This window comes from Ylistrum balloti, unplaced genomic scaffold, assembly GCF_031769215.1.
Source record: "Ylistrum balloti isolate Yb309-2 unplaced genomic scaffold, AGI_CSIRO_Ybal_v1 Utg370876, whole genome shotgun sequence".
Taxonomy (NCBI): domain Eukaryota; kingdom Metazoa; phylum Mollusca; class Bivalvia; order Pectinida; family Pectinidae; genus Ylistrum; species Ylistrum balloti.
Genome location: NW_026782500.1, coordinates 479,045 through 498,218, shown reverse-complemented (window position 1 = coordinate 498,218; position 19,174 = coordinate 479,045). Strand labels below are relative to the sequence as shown.

At 36.7% G+C, this 19,174-nt stretch overlaps 2 protein-coding genes across 2 annotated transcripts; one reads left to right on the top strand and one right to left on the bottom strand.

Annotated features, from left to right (window-relative positions):
* Positions 1–737: 737 nt before the first annotated feature.
* LOC132559214 (uncharacterized protein SCO4629-like) lies at positions 738–6,878 on the top strand. Its single transcript, XM_060223835.1, has 3 exons — positions 738–827; positions 3,232–3,355; positions 6,409–6,878. Exons 1-3 carry the CDS (start codon positions 738–740, stop codon positions 6,876–6,878), a joined length of 684 nt encoding a protein of 227 aa, XP_060079818.1.
* Positions 6,879–8,751: 1,873 nt separating this feature from the next.
* Positions 8,752–19,010, bottom strand: LOC132559217 (nudC domain-containing protein 1-like). Its single transcript, XM_060223838.1, has 9 exons — positions 18,899–19,010; positions 17,474–17,625; positions 17,142–17,330; positions 15,773–15,962; positions 14,258–14,446; positions 13,289–13,496; positions 11,899–12,040; positions 11,407–11,535; positions 8,752–9,995 (listed from the first exon to the last, which is right to left on the bottom strand). The coding sequence occupies exons 1-9, from the start codon at positions 19,008–19,010 to the stop codon at positions 9,537–9,539; spliced, it is 1,770 nt and encodes a 589-aa protein (XP_060079821.1). The 3' UTR covers positions 8,752–9,536.
* Positions 19,011–19,174: the final 164 nt, after the last annotated feature.

Below are 19,174 nucleotides of genomic sequence, written 5' to 3'. Positions count from 1 at the left end.
CACCTAATGAAAGAGTTTATTATACATGTAAATACAAATTACTTTGAATTAATGCGAGCGCTGTTATACTGACTGTTGGCGAAGCTTTCAGAGATACACAGACGACGAAAGACTTCTTACTAAGCAAGTAACACAGTCATTTGTAACAGGTGGTGGGTGAAAGTCTGAAATAGTGGCTTTTCCGAAACCGCTTGTCAAGCTGGTGCGAGAGCTGTTTAGTTCTCACCGAAGCTTGGACTTTTGACTGTGGGTAGCTATAGCGAACCTGCTTTTATTACACTGGACATTTTTAATCACTAAGCACACATTTAAGAAAGATACACAGAATCCACTGTAGACTTACTTTGGAAATCTTCCGATTGGTCAACTGAATAGATACTGAACACGTGAGCACAATCGATCGATGACACTATGAGTAATTTGAAAACGTAACAGTACTAAGAAGATAACATTTTCCGTAACACCAGGTTATGTTGTCCTGATACATTACGGTTTCCACTCAAATCATCACTTCCTTTCATGTTATCCTCGTTTCTTCACTGGCATATCGACATTTCGTGTCCATCGCTAATGTATAAGACAAAGTACACATACACGGGGGTCGTATCGTAATTCTCGGCTAGTAAGAGTTCCGTGCCGGAGACTGTTTCCTTGCTAGTTTCCGTTAACATACTGTAGTCTGAATGAATCATTTGTACAGTTAGATAACGGACAAAATCCGTCGGGTGGCTGACGATATGTTCGGGAATTATACCGTAACGGACGAGGAGAAGGACTACGCTCTGACGTTATGGGAGTACATGGGCTTAAAACACGAAGGCAAAAAGGCAGGTTTGGAAAAAGAAATTGTAGTTGAAACGACATTCTACTGCTTTTTTATAGAATGAATCCAATCACTCTGGAACTGGTCTAAAGATACAGCTGGACATTGTTATTCTGAAACGACTGTCTATTTACTAGAGAACCAGGTAACTCTGGACATGTGTGTCTATATACTACAGAACCTTGTAACTCTGGACACATGTGTCTATATACTACAGAACCTTGTAACTCTGGACATGTGTGTCTATATACTACAGAACCTTGTAACTCTGGACACATGTGTCTATATACTACAGAACCTTGTAACTCTGGACACATGTGTCTATATACTACAGAACCTTGTAACTCTGGACACATGTGTCTATATACTACAGAACCTTGTAACTCTGGACATGTGTGTCTATATACTACAGAACCTTGTAACTCTGGACACATGTGTCTATATACTACAGAACCTTGTAACTCTGGACACATGTGTCTATATACTACAGAACCTTGTAACTCTGGACACATGTGTCTATATACTACAGAACCTTGTAACTCTGGACACATGTGTCTATATACTACAGAACCTTGTAACTCTGGACACATGTGTCTATATACTACAGAACCTTGTAACTCTGGACACATGTGTCTATATACTACAGAACCTTGTAACTCTGGACACATGTGTCTATATACTACAGAACCTTGTAACTCTGGACACATGTGTCTATATACTACAGAACCTTGTAACTCTGGACACATGTGTCTATATACTACAGAACCTTGTAACTCTGGACATGTGTGTCTAGATACTACAGAACCTTGTAACTCTGGACACATGTGTCTATATACTACAGAACCTTGTAACTCTGGACACATGTGTCTAGATACTACAGAACCTTGTAACTCTGGACATGTGTGTCTATATACTACAGAACCTTGTAACTCTGGACACATGTGTCTATATACTACAGAACCTTGTAACTCTGGACACATGTGTCTATATACTACAGAACCTTGTAACTCTGGACACATGTGTCTATATACTACAGAACCTTGTAACTCTGGACACATGTGTCTATATACTACAGAACCTTGTAACTCTGGACACATGTGTCTATATACTACAGAACCTTGTAACTCTGGACACATGTGTCTATATACTACAGAACCTTGTAACTCTGGACACATGTGTCTATATACTACAGAACCTTGTAACTCTGGACACATGTGTCTATATACTACAGAACCTTGTAACTCTGGACACATGTGTCTATATACTACAGAACCTTGTAACTCTGGACACATGTGTCTATATACTACAGAACCTTGTAACTCTGGACACATGTGTCTATATACTACAGAACCTTGTAACTCTGGACACATGTGTCTATATACTACAGAACCTTGTAACTCTGGACACATGTGTCTATATACTACAGAACCTTGTAACTCTGGACACATGTGTCTATATACTACAGAACCTTGTAACTCTGGACAAATGTGTGTCTATATATACAGAAACTTGTAACTCTGACACATGTGATCTATATACTACCTTTCAGACTGACACATGTGTCTTACTCCTTGTTCTTCCATGACACCAGGTGTGTCATAATATGCTGCTAAATTATTCTGGACACATGTGTCTATATACTCATTGTTCTCTGGTGACAAAGGGGTGCTCACAACAGGTAAAGAATTTAACTCTGGACAAACTGTTTATTGCTTTGTGAACTCAAGGTCCTTTTCCACCAAACTACATTCACCATGTAAAATAAAGTGTGTGTCCAAGGAAGCAATCATGTAACCAAACATGTGTCTATATAAACAGAACCTATATGCTAACTCTTTCACATGTGTTGCTATATAACAGAATCTTGTGTTTTTAATGTGTGTATGATATGCTCAGAAACTGCCTCTTCAAGACACATGTAAGAACTATATATGTGAACTCTACTTAGACACTTTTGAAAGAATAAAACCTTGTATATTGTAAAATTGTGTTATATAATAAAACAGGGTACCTCTGAACAGTGTCTATATAACAGAACCTTGTAATAGCAGTGTGTCAAAAGGTCAGAGATACATCTATAGAAAGGTCACAAGAAAAATTAGATGACACATTTGTTTTTTACCAGAAGTTTGTAACTCAGGACAAGTCTATTACTACAGAATCTTGTAACTCAGGACACTTGTGTCTATATACTACAGAACCTTGTAACTCTGGACACATGTGTCTATATACTACAGAACCTTGTTACTGTTATATACCCAGTACCTACAAAGGACCATGTGTCTATATACTACAGAACCTTGTAACTCTGGACACATGTGTCTATATACTACAGAATCTTTCTGTTTCTGTATAAATTGAAGTGTTTATAAGAAACGTTTTGACTGTTGATCTGTTTTACCTTTCAGAGTGACATTATCCTTGTTCTTGGTAACCATGACACCAGGACTGCAGAATATGCTGCTAAATTATTCCTGGAAGGATTTGCCGACTTACTCATGTTCTCTGGTGACAAAGGGGTGCTCACAACAGGTAAAGAATTTACACTGAACAAACTAGGTTTATTGCTTTGTGAACAATCAAGGTCCTTTTCCACCAAACAACATTCACCATGTGAAATAAAGTCTCTTGTCCAAGGAAGCAATCATGTGGCCAAACTGTGCTTGGATAAACGTAAAATATATGCTAACATATTTCATTTTTGCTAAAAGCATCAGGGTGTTTTTAATGTTTTATGATATGCTCCTGCCTCTTCAAGAGTTTCACATGAATAAGAACTGGAAATAATATGTGAACTCTACTTAGAACTTTTGAAAGAATAAAACTGATATTGTAAAATTGGTTATAAAATAAATTACAGGGTACTAACTGAAAGTAGAAATAACGCTAAAAATAGCAGCAAAAGGTCAGAGATACATCTATAGAAAGGTCACAAGGACAAAATTAGATGACACATTTATTTTTTACCAGAAGTTTGAGGAAAGATTTACAGAAAGTAGTTAAGACTCAAACTCAGACAGGAATCACAGAAAATTATAAGGACAATATTGGTCAATACACTAGAAATGCACCAATGTGAAGACTCAATGTTTAAGTAGATCGTCAGTAACAGTTACTGTTATAACCCAGTAGGTACAAAGGGACCTTGTTATACCCAGTAGGTACAAAGATCCGTTGTTATACCCAGTAGGTACAAAGGGACCTTGTTATACCCAGTAGGTACAAAGGGACCTTGTCATAACACAGTAGGTACAAAGGGACCTTGTCATTACCCAGTAGGTACAAAGGGACCTTGTCATAACACAGTAGGTACAAAGGGACCTTGTCATTACCCAGTAGGTACAAAGGGACCTTGTCATAACACAGTAGTACAAAGGGACCTTGTCATACCCAGTAGGTACAAAGGGACCTTGTCATAACCCAGTAGGTACAAAGGGACCTTGTCATAACCCTGTACGTACAAAGGTCCTTTGTCATAACCCAGTAGGTACAAAGGGACCTTGTCATAACCCAGTAGGTACAAAGGGACCTTGTCATAACCCTGTACATACAAAGGGACCTTATTATAACCCAGTAGCTACAAAGGGACCTTGTCATAACCCTGTAGGTACAAAGGGACCTTGTTATACCCAGTAGGTACAAAGGGACCTTGTTATACCCAGTAGGTACAAAGGGACTTTGTTATAACCCTGTAGGTACAAAGGGACCTTATTATAACCCAGTAGGTACAAAGGGACCTTGTCATAACCCTGCAGGTACAAAGGGACCTTGTCATAACCCTGTGCGTACAAAGGGACCTTGTCAAACCCTGAACGTACAAAGGTCCTTTGTCATAACCCAGTAGGTACAAAGGGACCTTATTATAACCCAGGTAGGTCCTCTGTCACAAAGGGACCTTGTCATAACCCAGTACATAGGTACAAAGGGACCTTGTTATACCCCATAGGTACAAAGGGACTTTGTCATAACCCAGTAGGTACAAAGGGACCTTGTCATAACCCTGTAGGTACAAAGGGACCTTGTCATAACCCTGTAGGTACAAAGGGACCTTGTCATAACCCAGTAGGTACAAAGGGACCTTGTTATACCCAGTAGGTACAAAGGGACCTTGTTATACCCAGTAGGTACAAAGGGACCTTGTTATACCCAGTAGGTACAAAGGGACTTTGTCATAACCCAGTAGGTACAAAGGGACCTTGTCATAACCCTGTAGGTACAAAGGGACCTTGTCATACCCAGTAGGTACAAAGGGACCTTGTTATACCCAGTAGGTACAAAGGGACCTTGTTATACCCAGTAGGTACAAAGGGACCTTGTTATACCCAGTAGGTACAAAGGGACTTTGTTATAACCCTGTAGGTACCAAGGGACTTTGTTATAACCCTGTAGGTACAAAGGGACCTTGTTATAACCCTGTAGGTACAAAGGGACCTTGTTATACCCAGTAGGTACAAAGGGACCTTGTTATACCCAGTAGGTACCAAGGGACTTTGTTATAACCCTGTAGGTACAAAGGGACCTTGTTATACCCAGTAGGTACCAAGGGACTTTGTTATAACCCTGTAGGTACAAAGGGACCTTGATTTACTCAGTAGGTACAAAGGGACCTTGTCATAACCCTGTAGGTACAAAGGGACCTTGTTATACCCAGTAGGTACAAAGGGACCTTGTCATAACCCTGTAGGTACAAAGGGACCTTGTCATAACCCAGTAGGTACAAAGGGACCTTGTTATACCCAGTAGGTACAAAGGGACATTGTAATAACCCTGTATGTACAAAAGGACCTTGTCCTAACCCTGTACGTACAAAGGTCCTTTGTCATAACCCAGTAGGTACAAAGGGACCTTGTATGAAGGGACCTTGTTATACCCTGTAGGTACAAAGGGACCTTGTCATAACCCTGTACGTACAAAGGTCCTTTGTCATAACCCAGTAGGTACAAAGGGACCTTATTATAACCCAGTAGGTACAAAGGGACCTTGTCATAACCCTGTAGGTACAAAGGTCCTCTGTCATACCCAATAGGTACAAAGGGACCTTGTTATACCCAGTAGGTACAAAGGGACCTTGTTATACCCAGTAGGTACAAAGGGACCTTGTCATAACCCTGTAGGTACAAAGGGACCTTGTTATACCCAGTAGGTACAAAGGGACCTTGTTATACCCAGTAGGTACAAAGGGACTTTGTTATACCCTATACCCAGTAGGTACAAAGGGACCTTGTTATACCCAGTAGGTACAAAGGGACTTTGTTATACCCAGTAGGTACAAAGGGACTTTGTTATACCCAGTAGGTACAAAGGGACCTTGTTATACCCAGTAGGTACAAAGGGACTTTGTTATACCCAGTAGGTACAAAGGAACTTTGTTATAACCCTGTACGTATGAAGGGACCTTGTTATACCCAGTAGGTACAAAGGGACCTTGTTATACCCAGTAGGTACAAAGGGACTTTGTTATACCCAGTAGGTACAAAGGGACCTTGTTATACCCAGTAGGTACAAAGGGACTTTGTAGGTAATATTCATGGATACAATGAGTTTATTTTTTACTAAAATTTTATAAAATCATTTTATCATTGAAGGTAAATGGGAGAAGTCAGAAGCTGAAGTGTTTAGTGATGTTGCTATAGGAATGGGCGTCCCTGAAAATAAGATCATTCTTGAAACTGAAGCAACAAACACTGGACAAAACGTTGCATTTTCCTACAAAGTTCTCCAACAAAAAGGGATCCTAGAGGCTTTACATAGCTATATACTTGTACAGATGCCCCACATGGAAAGACGAGTTTATGCCACTTTCATGAAACAGTGGCCAGGGGATGCGGTCAGTCTGGACATCATTGTGTTATCACCTCCTATCCCCATGTTGAAGTACCCTAATGACCATGTAGGCACCCTTCACGATGTCATCACAGTGCTGGTTGGTTCATTCTTCAGGGTAAAAATCTACCCAGATACTGGCTTCCAGATACAGCAGCACATCCCAAAAAATGTGTGGTTGTGTTTCAACAAGTTGATCAAGACTGGAAAATATGGTGGTCATATGATTTAGAAACATCAATATCCATGACCATGAACAGAATATATAAGTTTACCTATCAACATACTGACTGTTTACCTGTAATCATTCAATACTCAGAATTCTTTGTTCACTTGGATGAAAACTTCAATGGACGAAAAACCTATTTGAAGTTACTATAATTAATTTTCAAGTTGATTATATCTCATATCAATATATATATATATATATGTAATAAAACTTATCTATTAACAAATTCAGCTGATTTATACCAAATAAACTGAACAAGAGGCCTACTGGCCTTGACAATTACCTGAGGTAAGCAATATTGAAAAGAAAGGTTAAAGGGTAGTAACTATAAAATGTCCCAAAAACAATTGACATTGATGATAGTAAGACTAAAGTAACATGTTTTAAACCCTTGGAGGTCAGCCAGTATCAATATATCCATACCATCAAAACTGTTATTCCTTACTAATAATTCTTACAAAATTATTACAATTAAAAATAAACAACTCTCAAAAAACTGATTTCCTTATAAAAACTATAAAAACAAACTTGACCCCCCTCCCCAGGAGGAAAGGTGAGACCCAGGGGTAATGAAATTCACAATGTTTGTAAAGCACCTGCATATCTTTCCATCCATGAAGAGTATTTGATTCTACCATATTTTGGTGTTGATAAAATATTGTCTTAACTTTGAGTCACTTTGACCCAGCCCATCAGCCTCTGGGAGTTGGTCAGAATCAATATGTGCAAACAATCAAACCATCATCCTATGCTAATGATTCTAATCAAAGAAATATTTGCAATGAAAATAAAAAACTTATGCTCAAAAATCAAATTTCCCTAAATCAACTGTAGCAAACTTTAACCCCTCTCCAGGAGGAAATGTGAGACCACAAGGTTATGAAAAAGAAATGGCATTTATAGTCCCATGCCTGCCAATGGTTTTCAGATCATTTGTTACAGCATTATCCCCAAGTATACACTGTTTGATAGTTCAGTACACAACACACAAAATGAGTGGATCAAGAATGTTCTTTTGAATACAGTGTTTGATGTTTTCCACATGATTTGATCTTCCTTTATTGATATGATCAGTTCCTTATTGCTGAGTTTATCACCTGTCAGAAGCTGCTATGGTCAGATTAAGGCAGGGTCTTCATGCAGGAATTGATATGATACTACATACCGGAAAGCACTTAAATTTCACTAAGACATCATTTAGCGAACTCACCTCTGCAGACATTATACGAGTACATGATTTCCCAAATGCTGACTAGAAATGACTTTAAATTCGTAGATGACGAGCTTTTAGAAACAAAAACTCTGGAAAGTTACTATATCTGCAAATGATAGCTTTAGCTTGGCCACCAGTTTGCTTACGAGAGTCAGCTGACTACTTAATTGTGTTTACCTATATACAGGATAGTATGTAGACAATAGAAAAGAACACGAACCCACGTTTCTTGTTTGGAGAGTGAAGTGAGTTGTTTTCAAGGTAGGATGACTTTGACAGGTGAAACATATTGAGCAGTGATTAATGTCACCATTTTATCATGTGTCTTCCATACTTATACAGTAGTTGTTCCAACAGTAATGTCATAGACACTTTTTCTACTGTTAATTATGTAATTTGATAATATAAATATTTCTGAAGAAAAACTGTTATCGTAAATATTTTAGCACTTTTCCAAAATAGTATCAGATTTTACAATCATAGCTATTGTGGAACATTTGCACGACCTCCAATCTCTAGTTGTATATATGTCTAAAGCTCTACTGACCGAGCGACCACAGTCCCAATATGAGTTTAACCTTTTTCATGGTATACCCTATCCTTGTGTTGTTATGAACATTGAACCATGCAGATTATTCTTATGGAAAACATCCAATAACTGTAAAATATTATATTTTTTTATTTATCACTTATAATCCAGCTGTTTTCCAGTGAATTTTACATGTCATATTTCTCACATATATGTCACTAGTGTACTATACACAAGAGCATTTTTATTTTTATTGGTTGCACCAGTCAGACATCAATTGTAATATCATAATATGATGTAATGTCATAATTGAAAATTGCACAACAGAATGTCTTCCTCCATTTGGTTTTGTCTCACACAGTTTTACTGTCAAACCTGACTTTTCTGATTGATGTGATAAAAGTATCTTAAATTTGTTTTCAAAAATCAAAAACTTCTAACTTGTTTCATAAAATTTCATGTGAAATGAAACTTGTTTAAGATCGCATGTACATTTTATTGAATATGAATGCCACTTTTTTCCTCTGTGTAACCTACAAGTAACACAACACTTTAATAACACAATTTGAATTAAGATTATTTTAGGTGACAACTTATTGAATGTTTAATGAGTATATAATACATATCTGTATATCAATCCTTATGGATGGTGAATTGTCACCAATGATTATCTACAAGCTATGCAGTGTGTTAATATTGTTGTCAGGATGACTTACATTCACAATTTACCAAATATATTTATTACGTATGATAAACCTTGGAGTAGGCTTGATATCACTTGCAGTTCACATCTATTTGATACTCTGCATGAAAACAAATGAACGGATAGGAAGGAAATATTGTTCCTTTCTCTATGGCATGGTCTACCATATTTCTAAAGGAAATGAAAAACAGAAATTATACATGACTACCACATATCTCATGAAGGTGTATTAACATTCACTACACATACTACACTTTTGGTAATCACAAAGAGTTTCTCATCTGTTGCTTGTATTCCTAAGATATTGTCCACGCTTTCCAATGATATTACTTGCTGCTTAGCAACAGAGTTCACTTGTCGCCCAGTCTTTCTATTCCTGACCGGTGAAGTGATAGGAGCAGGCTGCCGATAAATATATACATGCCTTATACAGTCACAAACTGCAACGTATGAACTTCCAGGGGGACAAATGGAATATTTTCGCTGTTGTTTGGAGGCTTGAACGTAACCAAAAGCATTAAATGTTGATACATGTTTCCATGGTGTTATTTGTTCTTTGACAACATTCTCTGGTTGCCATAGTAAACCATCGACATCATGTCTGAGACATAAAACTGGTGGCTGGTCACGACTAAGTCTGGCATTGAACAGCCATTGATGACTTCCAAGGTTGGTCTGAAAGGTAAGAATTATTCATGCTAGAAATAACATTATCCTTCAATATCCTTCATTTAAAAATTGAAAATGACAAGTACAGAAAAATCAGTCACAAATTTTTACAGTGAAAAGGCAAACTTTTACGCAGTGAGAAACATACTGTATGATTTGTTATGTGTATATGTTATACTATAGTCATATATCTAATCTTATTATGCATAGCAGAAAAGGATGTAACTCAATTCCAGGAGTTTGTTCACAAGTCTGAATAAATTGATTGGCACTTGTGTTTAAAACTGAAGCAATAGAATGGTGATATCGGCAATCTGAGTTAGTTCTCACATCACATATCAAATAATACTACATGGAGAAGAAGACAGATTTAAGTAATAAATAGAGACAGTGAAAGCTTTCCCTTCATGATGAAAATCACTGCACTGTATTTCTGGATCTATGAGGTGGCAATTTGTTTGGTGCTTCTTACTGAGTACACTGCAAGCTGATGAGGTTTACCTGTGATACTGTGGTATGAGTTGATGCTTTACCTTTGACACTGTAGTGTATGTTGATGTTTTACCTTTGACACTGTGGTGTGTGTTGATGTTCTACCTGTGATACTGTGGTATGTGTTGATGCTTTACCTTTGACACTGTAGTGTATGTTGATGTTTTACCTTTGACACTGTGGTGTGTGTTGACGTTCTACCTGTGATACTGTGGTATGTGTTGATGCTTTACCTTTGACACTGTAGTGTATGTTGATGTTTTACCTTTGACACTGTGGTGTGTGTTGATGTTCTACCTGTGATACTGTGGTATGTGTTGATGCTTTACCTTTGACACTGTAGTGTATGTTGATGTTTTACCTTTGACACTGTGGTGTGTGTTGATGTTCTACCTGTGATACTGTGGTATGTGTTGATGCTTTACCTTTGACACTGTAGTGTATGTTGATGTTTTACCTTTGACACTGTGCGGTGTGTGTTGATGTTTTACCTATGATACTGTGCGGTGTGTGTTGATGTTTTACCTATGATACTGTGCGGTGTGTGTTGATGTTTTACCTGTGATACTGTAGTTAGTGTTGATGCTTTACCTTTGACATTGTTTGGTGTGTGTTGATGTTTTACCTGTGACACTGTGTGGTATGTGTTGATGCTTTACCTGTGACATTGTTTGGTGTGTGTTGATGCTTTACCTGTGACACTGTAGTAAGTGTTGATGTTTTACCTTTGACACTTTGTGGTGAGTTGATGTTTTACCTGTGACACTGTGTGGTATGTGTTGATGCTTTACCTGTTACACTGTGTGGTGTATGTTGATGTTTTACCTTTGACACTGTGCGGTGTGTGTTGATGTTTTACCTTTGACACTGTGCGGTGTGTGTTGATGTTTTACCTGTGACACTGTAGTGTGTGTTTATGTTTTACCTTTGACACTGTGCGGTGTGTGTTTCCATTAATCCGGTGGAGCAGAGAGCTATCTTCAGGGAAAGCATCACAATCTTCCAGCTGTTGTGCATTGTAAGGTTGTCCTTCAGTCATTTCCGCAGCAGGGTTCTATAACGAGTTAAAAATTCATGTAACCCTGTACAGGATCACTTCCTTAAGACATTGAAATTGTCATGTGGAGTCATCTAGGTCGATATTAAATATATTAAGGCTTTTTTATCCTATATCAATTGTTAGTTTATCCTGTTTTCTTTTTTTGATAAACAATTTGAATCCAAGAACAAGTAGGTTGTTACAATTTAAGTTCCTATCACATCACACTATACTTAACATTTTTATGACAAAGTGAGTTCAAGCAAATGTAGCTGACACCAGGAAGTAAACAGTAAGTTAACCTATACCTGTTGGTTTTTTTATTGTATCACCACTATATTGATGATCCTCATAACAACTTATGTAAAAGGTAATTACCAGCTGATCAGAGGTGAGATGTGAAAGTCTTTCATGTATTTGTGATATGAGTCCCTCATCTACAGTCATCTCTCCTCTCTCATCTCCCTGAACGATGACAGGCCATGCCTCTAAATCAGTCTTACAGAGTGTCAGCTCTATCCTGAAACATAATACTAGGTCTTAAAACAAACTGTCTGCCTAAGTCTGAGCACCAAATGTGTTGTGGTGTATGTGGTCTTTCTGCTGTTGGTATTCCACTGCCCTCACAGAATGGTTTTTTTATTATAACAGGGATGAATTTTTTGGCAATCTCTATTTATTATAACAGGGATAAATTGTTTGGCAGCCTCTATTTATTATAACAGGGACAAATTGTTTGGCAGTCTCTATTTATTATAACAGGGATAAATTGTTTGGCAGTCTCTATTTATTATAACAGGGACAAATTGTTTGGCAATCTCTATTTATTATAACAGGGACAAATTGTTTGGCAGTCTCTATTTATTATAACAGGGATAAATTGTTTGGCAGCCTCTATTTATTATAACAGGGACAAATTGTTTGGCAATCTCTATTTATTATAACAGGGACAAATTGTTTGGCAATCTCTATTTATTATAACAGGGACAAATTGTTTGGCAGTCTCTATTTATTATAACAGGGACAAATTGATTGGCAGTCTCTATTTATTATAACAGGGACAAATTGTTTGGCAGCCTCTATTTATTATAACAAGGATAAATTGTTTGGCATTCTCTATTTATTATAACAGGGATAAATTGTTTGGCAATCTCTATTTATTATAACAGGGATAAATTGTTTGGCATTCTCTTTTTATTATAACAGTGACAAATTGTTTGGCAATCTCTATTTATTATAACAGTGACAAATTGTTTGGCAGTCTCTATTTATTATAACAGGGATAAATTGTTTGGCAATCTCTATTTATTATAACAGGGATAAATTGTTTGGCAATCTCTATTTATTATAACAGGGATAAATTGTTTGGCAGTCTCTATTTATTATAACAGGGATAAATTGTTTGGCAATCTCTATTTATTATAACAGGGATAAATTGTTTGGCAATCTCTATTTATTATAACAGGGATAAATTGCTTGGCAGCCTCTGTGAAGATGAATACCCAGCACACTCCTAAACATAGAAGGGCATTATACAGTACATGTAATATGTGAATTAGACACAGTTGTTTGATATCATGTTGGTCTCTTTTCAGTATAAAATACCAACATAGCAGTAGGTCTGCCAGTTAAGATCTTCTCTCACATTGGGTCTATTTCAGGAACAGCTTCCCCTCTTCTCCCCTTACTTTTGCCCCCTTTCAGTACCCTAGTCCTCTGGGGCTTATACCCAGGAAAATATGGTAAGGTACTAGATTTTCATATCAACCTTTGTCCACTGATGGTCCAGGTACTGGCATCAACATCCACACGACGATGAAGCTGACCTTTCAGGAGGGCCTTTCCATTCTTGATACCAATGTCAATGTACTCTGATTTAAGGGTCATGTAGATGTCACCTTTCTTGACTCCCTCGGGGACCGTGAACATAGCACAGATCTCCTCAGAGCCCTGGTGCCAAGTGTACTCTGGGGCATCTTCACATGGTAAAACAAAAGACAATTGGGTGAGTCATTATTTGAAATTATGTGGTTTGCAAAGGAAGAATTTAAGAAATTAATTCATAATCTTGACTAGGCAGTACCTTTCATGGGTCTCTGTGTCTCTATTCTATATCATTCAGAATTAAAAGATGGAGGAAGAATGCAAATGTTTGAGACGCAGCTTGCAGAATTTGTTCAACACATTTGAAGTTGTAGAAAAGATTTTGGTGTCACTAGTAATTTAATTAGTATACTGAGTATTAGTAAAGTATTGTATGTCCCCTACCAGCCCCAACTTTTACACTGTAATGATATATGAAGATGGTGCTGTTTGGTGTTAATTTGGAAAAGGAGAATATACAATTCAAAGTATACGATTAGTTTTTAAATGAGTTTAATGTAAAAATGAAATAGATAACTATCAATACTTGTATATGTCCCTCTCACTGAATTCATTCATCTGATTCAAAACAGGAAAAACATTTAATGAGATGAAAGTGCTATCCATCACTTATCAAAGCAAGAATAAGTCATGTGTTGGTATTCAAAGGGAAGGTACATTTAAAATGACACCCAAATATTTTATTTATCACCCTATGGTATGCCAAAAGTTAATCAAGTAGAACTGTAAGGAAAAAATCATAGCAGTTACTTTTCATAAATCCTCCTAATGAAGACTATCTGAAATTTATTAGCCTATGGTCCTTCTGTAAAATCTACTACTTATGTTGATTCATACAATAGCAAGTATCTACCATTTTGCCTGTTTAAAAGCACTTGTTCTGTATCCTCTTGGACAGGTTTTGAGGAATCTGACACAAACTTGTACTCAGCAGCAGCTGATATGATGATGGATGACCCTGTGTGATCTAGTGCAGCGTAGTCATATGGCTTCGAACCTATCAGCTGGCGTGTTCTTTCTACGCTCCATGACTTTCTATCAACTGCACATAAATCAGATGTATTTTATAATATCAACATATACCTGTTTAGTGATGAAGCCAAAATATCCATTCAATTGATGTCTTATTAAGAAACTTGATGTATGTCTGATATATGTGTTTAGTGTGACATCAGATAATAAATTTTATTGATAAAACAAGCAGAGACTTTATTTCTGAAAAATGCTAGTCAATTGATACAACTTACATTAAAAAGCCAGGTCCCGAGAAAATTATTGTGTGACGGTAAAACTGACCCAAATAATAAATGACTTTGCTATGTCATAAAAAGTCATAACAAACCAGATGTCTCCCTCCAAAACAAAACCGTTAACATACATGTTTTACCACTATGATTGTACTTAATGCTAAGGACTTGGTAGGATAAAGGCCTTTTTTGGTCCAACCTTTTATTTTTATAATTCTTAGTCTGGGTACTTTTGGTTATCTAAAAGCTGGATGTCCAAAATATTTAGTATCTATGTTAAGTACTTTCTGAGATACAGTCATTCAAAACAGGTATACAACGACATTAAGTTTACAAAATTTCAGTGTAAAATTACAAATAGATGATGACTTGTCACCTGGAATTATGTGTACAACGTAAGCATCTTAATATCTCCAGAAGACATTTTATTGTGGAGCTTAGTCTACATAACAATTCATATACATGTATATTTTGGTATTGACTGGTTGGAACTACAGCTGAACATATCCAGCATTCAAGGTAAGCACTATGGATGAGCCATTTTTCAGTTTGATATTTGGATAATTGGCTGAGTTATGACAATTTTTATTTCTATGCGATCACATTGTTTTACAGTGAAAAGAAGGTGCCTGATTCTGATTAAAAAAGTCTATTTCACAATAACCTCAATAAAGTCATAACACCAGAAGATATATTGTTCAAATAATTTTCATACAACAATGTACGAATATTCAAATTTGAAATTTGGCAAAATGACCAGGTGAGTTACAACAATCTTAATACATTTAATATATGGTTGACAGCTTGTCATACCGTATGGAATAAGATACATTAGTTGGTCGCAATCAAAGTTCATTCAACAAAATATCTTCGGTACCTACAGGCAATAGAATCAACATAAAAATGAAAAGTTTACTTTTAAATCATCATTACACTCATTGAGCATTGGCTTTTTAGCAATGGAATGAACTTAATTACTTAATCTTACCCCATTTACAATGTGGTAATATTGATAAATGTCGCACAGCGAGTCATGTTAAATTTCATTAAGGTCCATCCGTCTGTCGCCATGATTCCTATATCGTTGATCAATGAAGTGCTCTGTATAAAAAGCAGTATACCTGAGTTGAGTGTAATCCATTCCAACATAGTTAGGTTTGGAGTTCTGTACTTGTCCTTCAGTTCCTCAGTGGCTTCCTCAACATGGACACAAAGGCACTCCACACAGTGAGTCTCATCCTCTGTGTGTACCACTGTATCTACCAGCAAAAATGGCTCCCCATTGTTCAGAAGATCTTTTGAAAAGATTATCTGGAAGTATTAAAATGTTTGCAAAAACATATGATCTTACCACCTTTTATAACAGCTTTTACTATTTTACAAATGAGAAATATCATTTATTTTTGTCTCACCTAGTAAAAAGATTGCATTCTGGTTATCAAAAATTTGCACAAAAATATCATTTCAACTAAACATCTGCCAGGCACTGCTATTCAGCACAGATATCTAAAAATACCTGCTTGATAATCAGTTGAAATGCTGCAGTGTTGTTTGAACATATTTCAACAAAAGGCAAGCACTATCATTCAGTTTTATTAATAGAACCACATTTAAAAGTTCAAGATTGTGCCAAGTTTATCACATTTACATGTTGACAGTGTAAAAGCTCTAATAACCTACTTAAAGTAGGTTTTCAATCTAAAATTACACATTATATACAGTCACGTCAATCAAATATGTAATTATCAATAGTTCTTTGTGTGTATATATTTTCACTGTTTGAACATATCAGCAAATTGTGATAGCAAGGTAAGAAATTCGACCATGAAGATGTAATATTTCTGGTGCTATGATATGATAAGCTACTTGAATTTATAATAAACACTTTTAACTGGAAACAGAACTTACATTCAAGATAAATTATCGTTACCCAAAGTCATGACATACTTTTACAAGCTTCTGGTGTATCTTACAGTACAGTGAATCACTCTAACACATCTGGTGTATCTTACAGTACAGTGAATCACTCTAACAGTACAGTGAATCACTCTAACACATCTGGTGTATCTTACAGTACAGTGAATCACTCTAACACATCTGGTGTATCTTACAGTACAGTGAATCACTCTAACACATCTGGTGTATCTTACAGTACAGTGAATCACTCTAACACATCTGGTGTATCTTACAGTACAGTGAACCACTCTAACACATCTGGTGTATCTTACAGTACAGTGAATCACTCTAACACATCTGGTGTATCTTACAGTACAGTGAATCACTCTAACACATCTGGTGTATCTTACAGTACAGTGAATCACTCTAACACATCTGGTGTATCTTACAGTACAGTGAACCACTCTAACACATCTGGTGTATCTTACAGTACAGTGAATCACTCTAACACATCTGGTGTATCTTACAGTACAGTGAATCACTCTAACACATCTGGTGTATCTTACAGTACAGTGAACCACTCTAACACATTACCTTCCAATTGTTTGAGTCATCTTCTCTGTTTCCTGTATCAATCAAGTGGAATTTACCAGCTCCATCAGATATGACAGCCATTTGTTGGGAGATAAACTGAAGGACAAGGTTTAGTCGTTTGGGTGTCAGCTTCTGGTTGGCAGCATCAGGGATCTGTAAGACTTTCCTTCCGGTGTCCAGAGCCATTCCCTGGAAAACAAGGAAACAAAATTTGTCTGTAAAGCAATTATACATGTAGAATCAGCAACAGTGATTCATTTTAAGGACATAATAAAAAGAATATATGGTCAAAAGAAATTAACAAAAGTGGTATTGATGTTGATCACTCTTACCATTGATGTTGATCTAATAACAGCCCAGTTTGTGTTGATGAAGTAGACACTTTGTTCTGACCACAAATCCAGGAAAAGGTGGTTGTGGACCCCGTATATCTTTGCATGATGATAAGAATACTGGTCATCACTGAGATCTACCACTTCAATTGCTAATAAAGAGAAAATGTAAAAATGTTGAGGTCTACAGAGATTAATTGTTCTGTGACAGGTTATTTATATGCACTGGAGGAAAAATAAGGTTTTTCCAGCAAAGAACCTAATTTCAATTGAGACATCAGGGGACATAAATGGCTACATCTCTGTAATCTATCATGCCATTTCCCCTATACTCTTTAATTTTAACTCGGAATCGGCTGAAAGGAAATTTCAGTGTTTGTAAAGAGATAAAAGAACGGATTTAAAAGATATATGGTACATGTACTGTATTAAGAGTGTTACAATATCTGACAGGAAATTAATACAGTTTGGAATATTTCAAGGGAAAAAGTTTTACAAAGCAGTAGCTGGAAATAGAGGTAATGAGAGTATGTAGTCTGTTGTAATGATGGTGTCTGAGATCTTTATTTATGCTATAAGTAATTTTGAACATTATGACCAGACAAGTGTCCTTCCGTCTGTCAAAAAGGTGTAGTAGTTGAGATTACAAGTTGGTTGTTGGGTTGAACCTAGGTTGTTGTTGTCTTTGGAGTCAAAGACTTTGTGAAGGAATGAAAAGTATAGAAGTTGAGAGTACAGGTCGCCTTGTCAGCCTCGGCTAATGGGAATTTTCCTTCAGTCAAGTGTCCGGCTAGAGACCCCAGTGATGGCAAGGTGTTTTTCATTTTCATTACTCCTTCCTATTACAAAGGGATGGCCATGTGAGATCAAGCATCATAACACTAATACTAGAGTTATTACGAAAGTTGTTGGAGAAAAACCTGGCCGCCCATTTCTAACTTATAAATGTCGCCTGTTTGGTATAGGGGTCCCACACAGAAGTAGCATATTCTAATTTCAGTTACACCGGTGTCGTTTGACAATATAGCTGAAACTGTTCATGCCATGTCTCTTCTAAGTTTAAATAACAAAAATTGAAATCTTTGGTAAGCAATCAGATTAAAACATCAATATAATTCGTTTTGTGTTAGAGCACTTGTCCGGCGAGTCTAGTTTTTCGATACTCAGTGGGTTGGGATTACATGTACATTGATTCTGTAAACAACAGAGCTATAGTGTACTGTATATATGCACCACTGAAGCTGATTTCTGAGAAAACAATAAGACTGATTTAAAACCATCAACAATCGCATCACTTTTGAACACGTGGAAGTTTCCACGTTGGTCCTGTCTTTCAGTCGGTATCGTATATTGATTAGTAAGTTTTCTGCTCTTTCAGACATTGTAATGATAAAACGAGTAAAAAAATTCATGCAACAATGTTACCGTTGTCCAAAGGTGACTTGTAAAGTGGGAGTTTATCCAATGAAAGCTTATAACCGTCGAATTTCGGATCCAATAGCTCCCTGCAGATTTTCAACTCCATCGTGTCAGCCATGATTGTTTGGGTGACTACAAATGCAAAATTTACTTTCAACAAACGAAATGAAATATATACCGCATAAATCAGTATAATTCACAAATCGATTTTGTCATATCACTTTTTTAAAGTGTTTGGTAGAAAAAAATGAACATAGATTTGTTTTGGTTTAATTTTGAAAT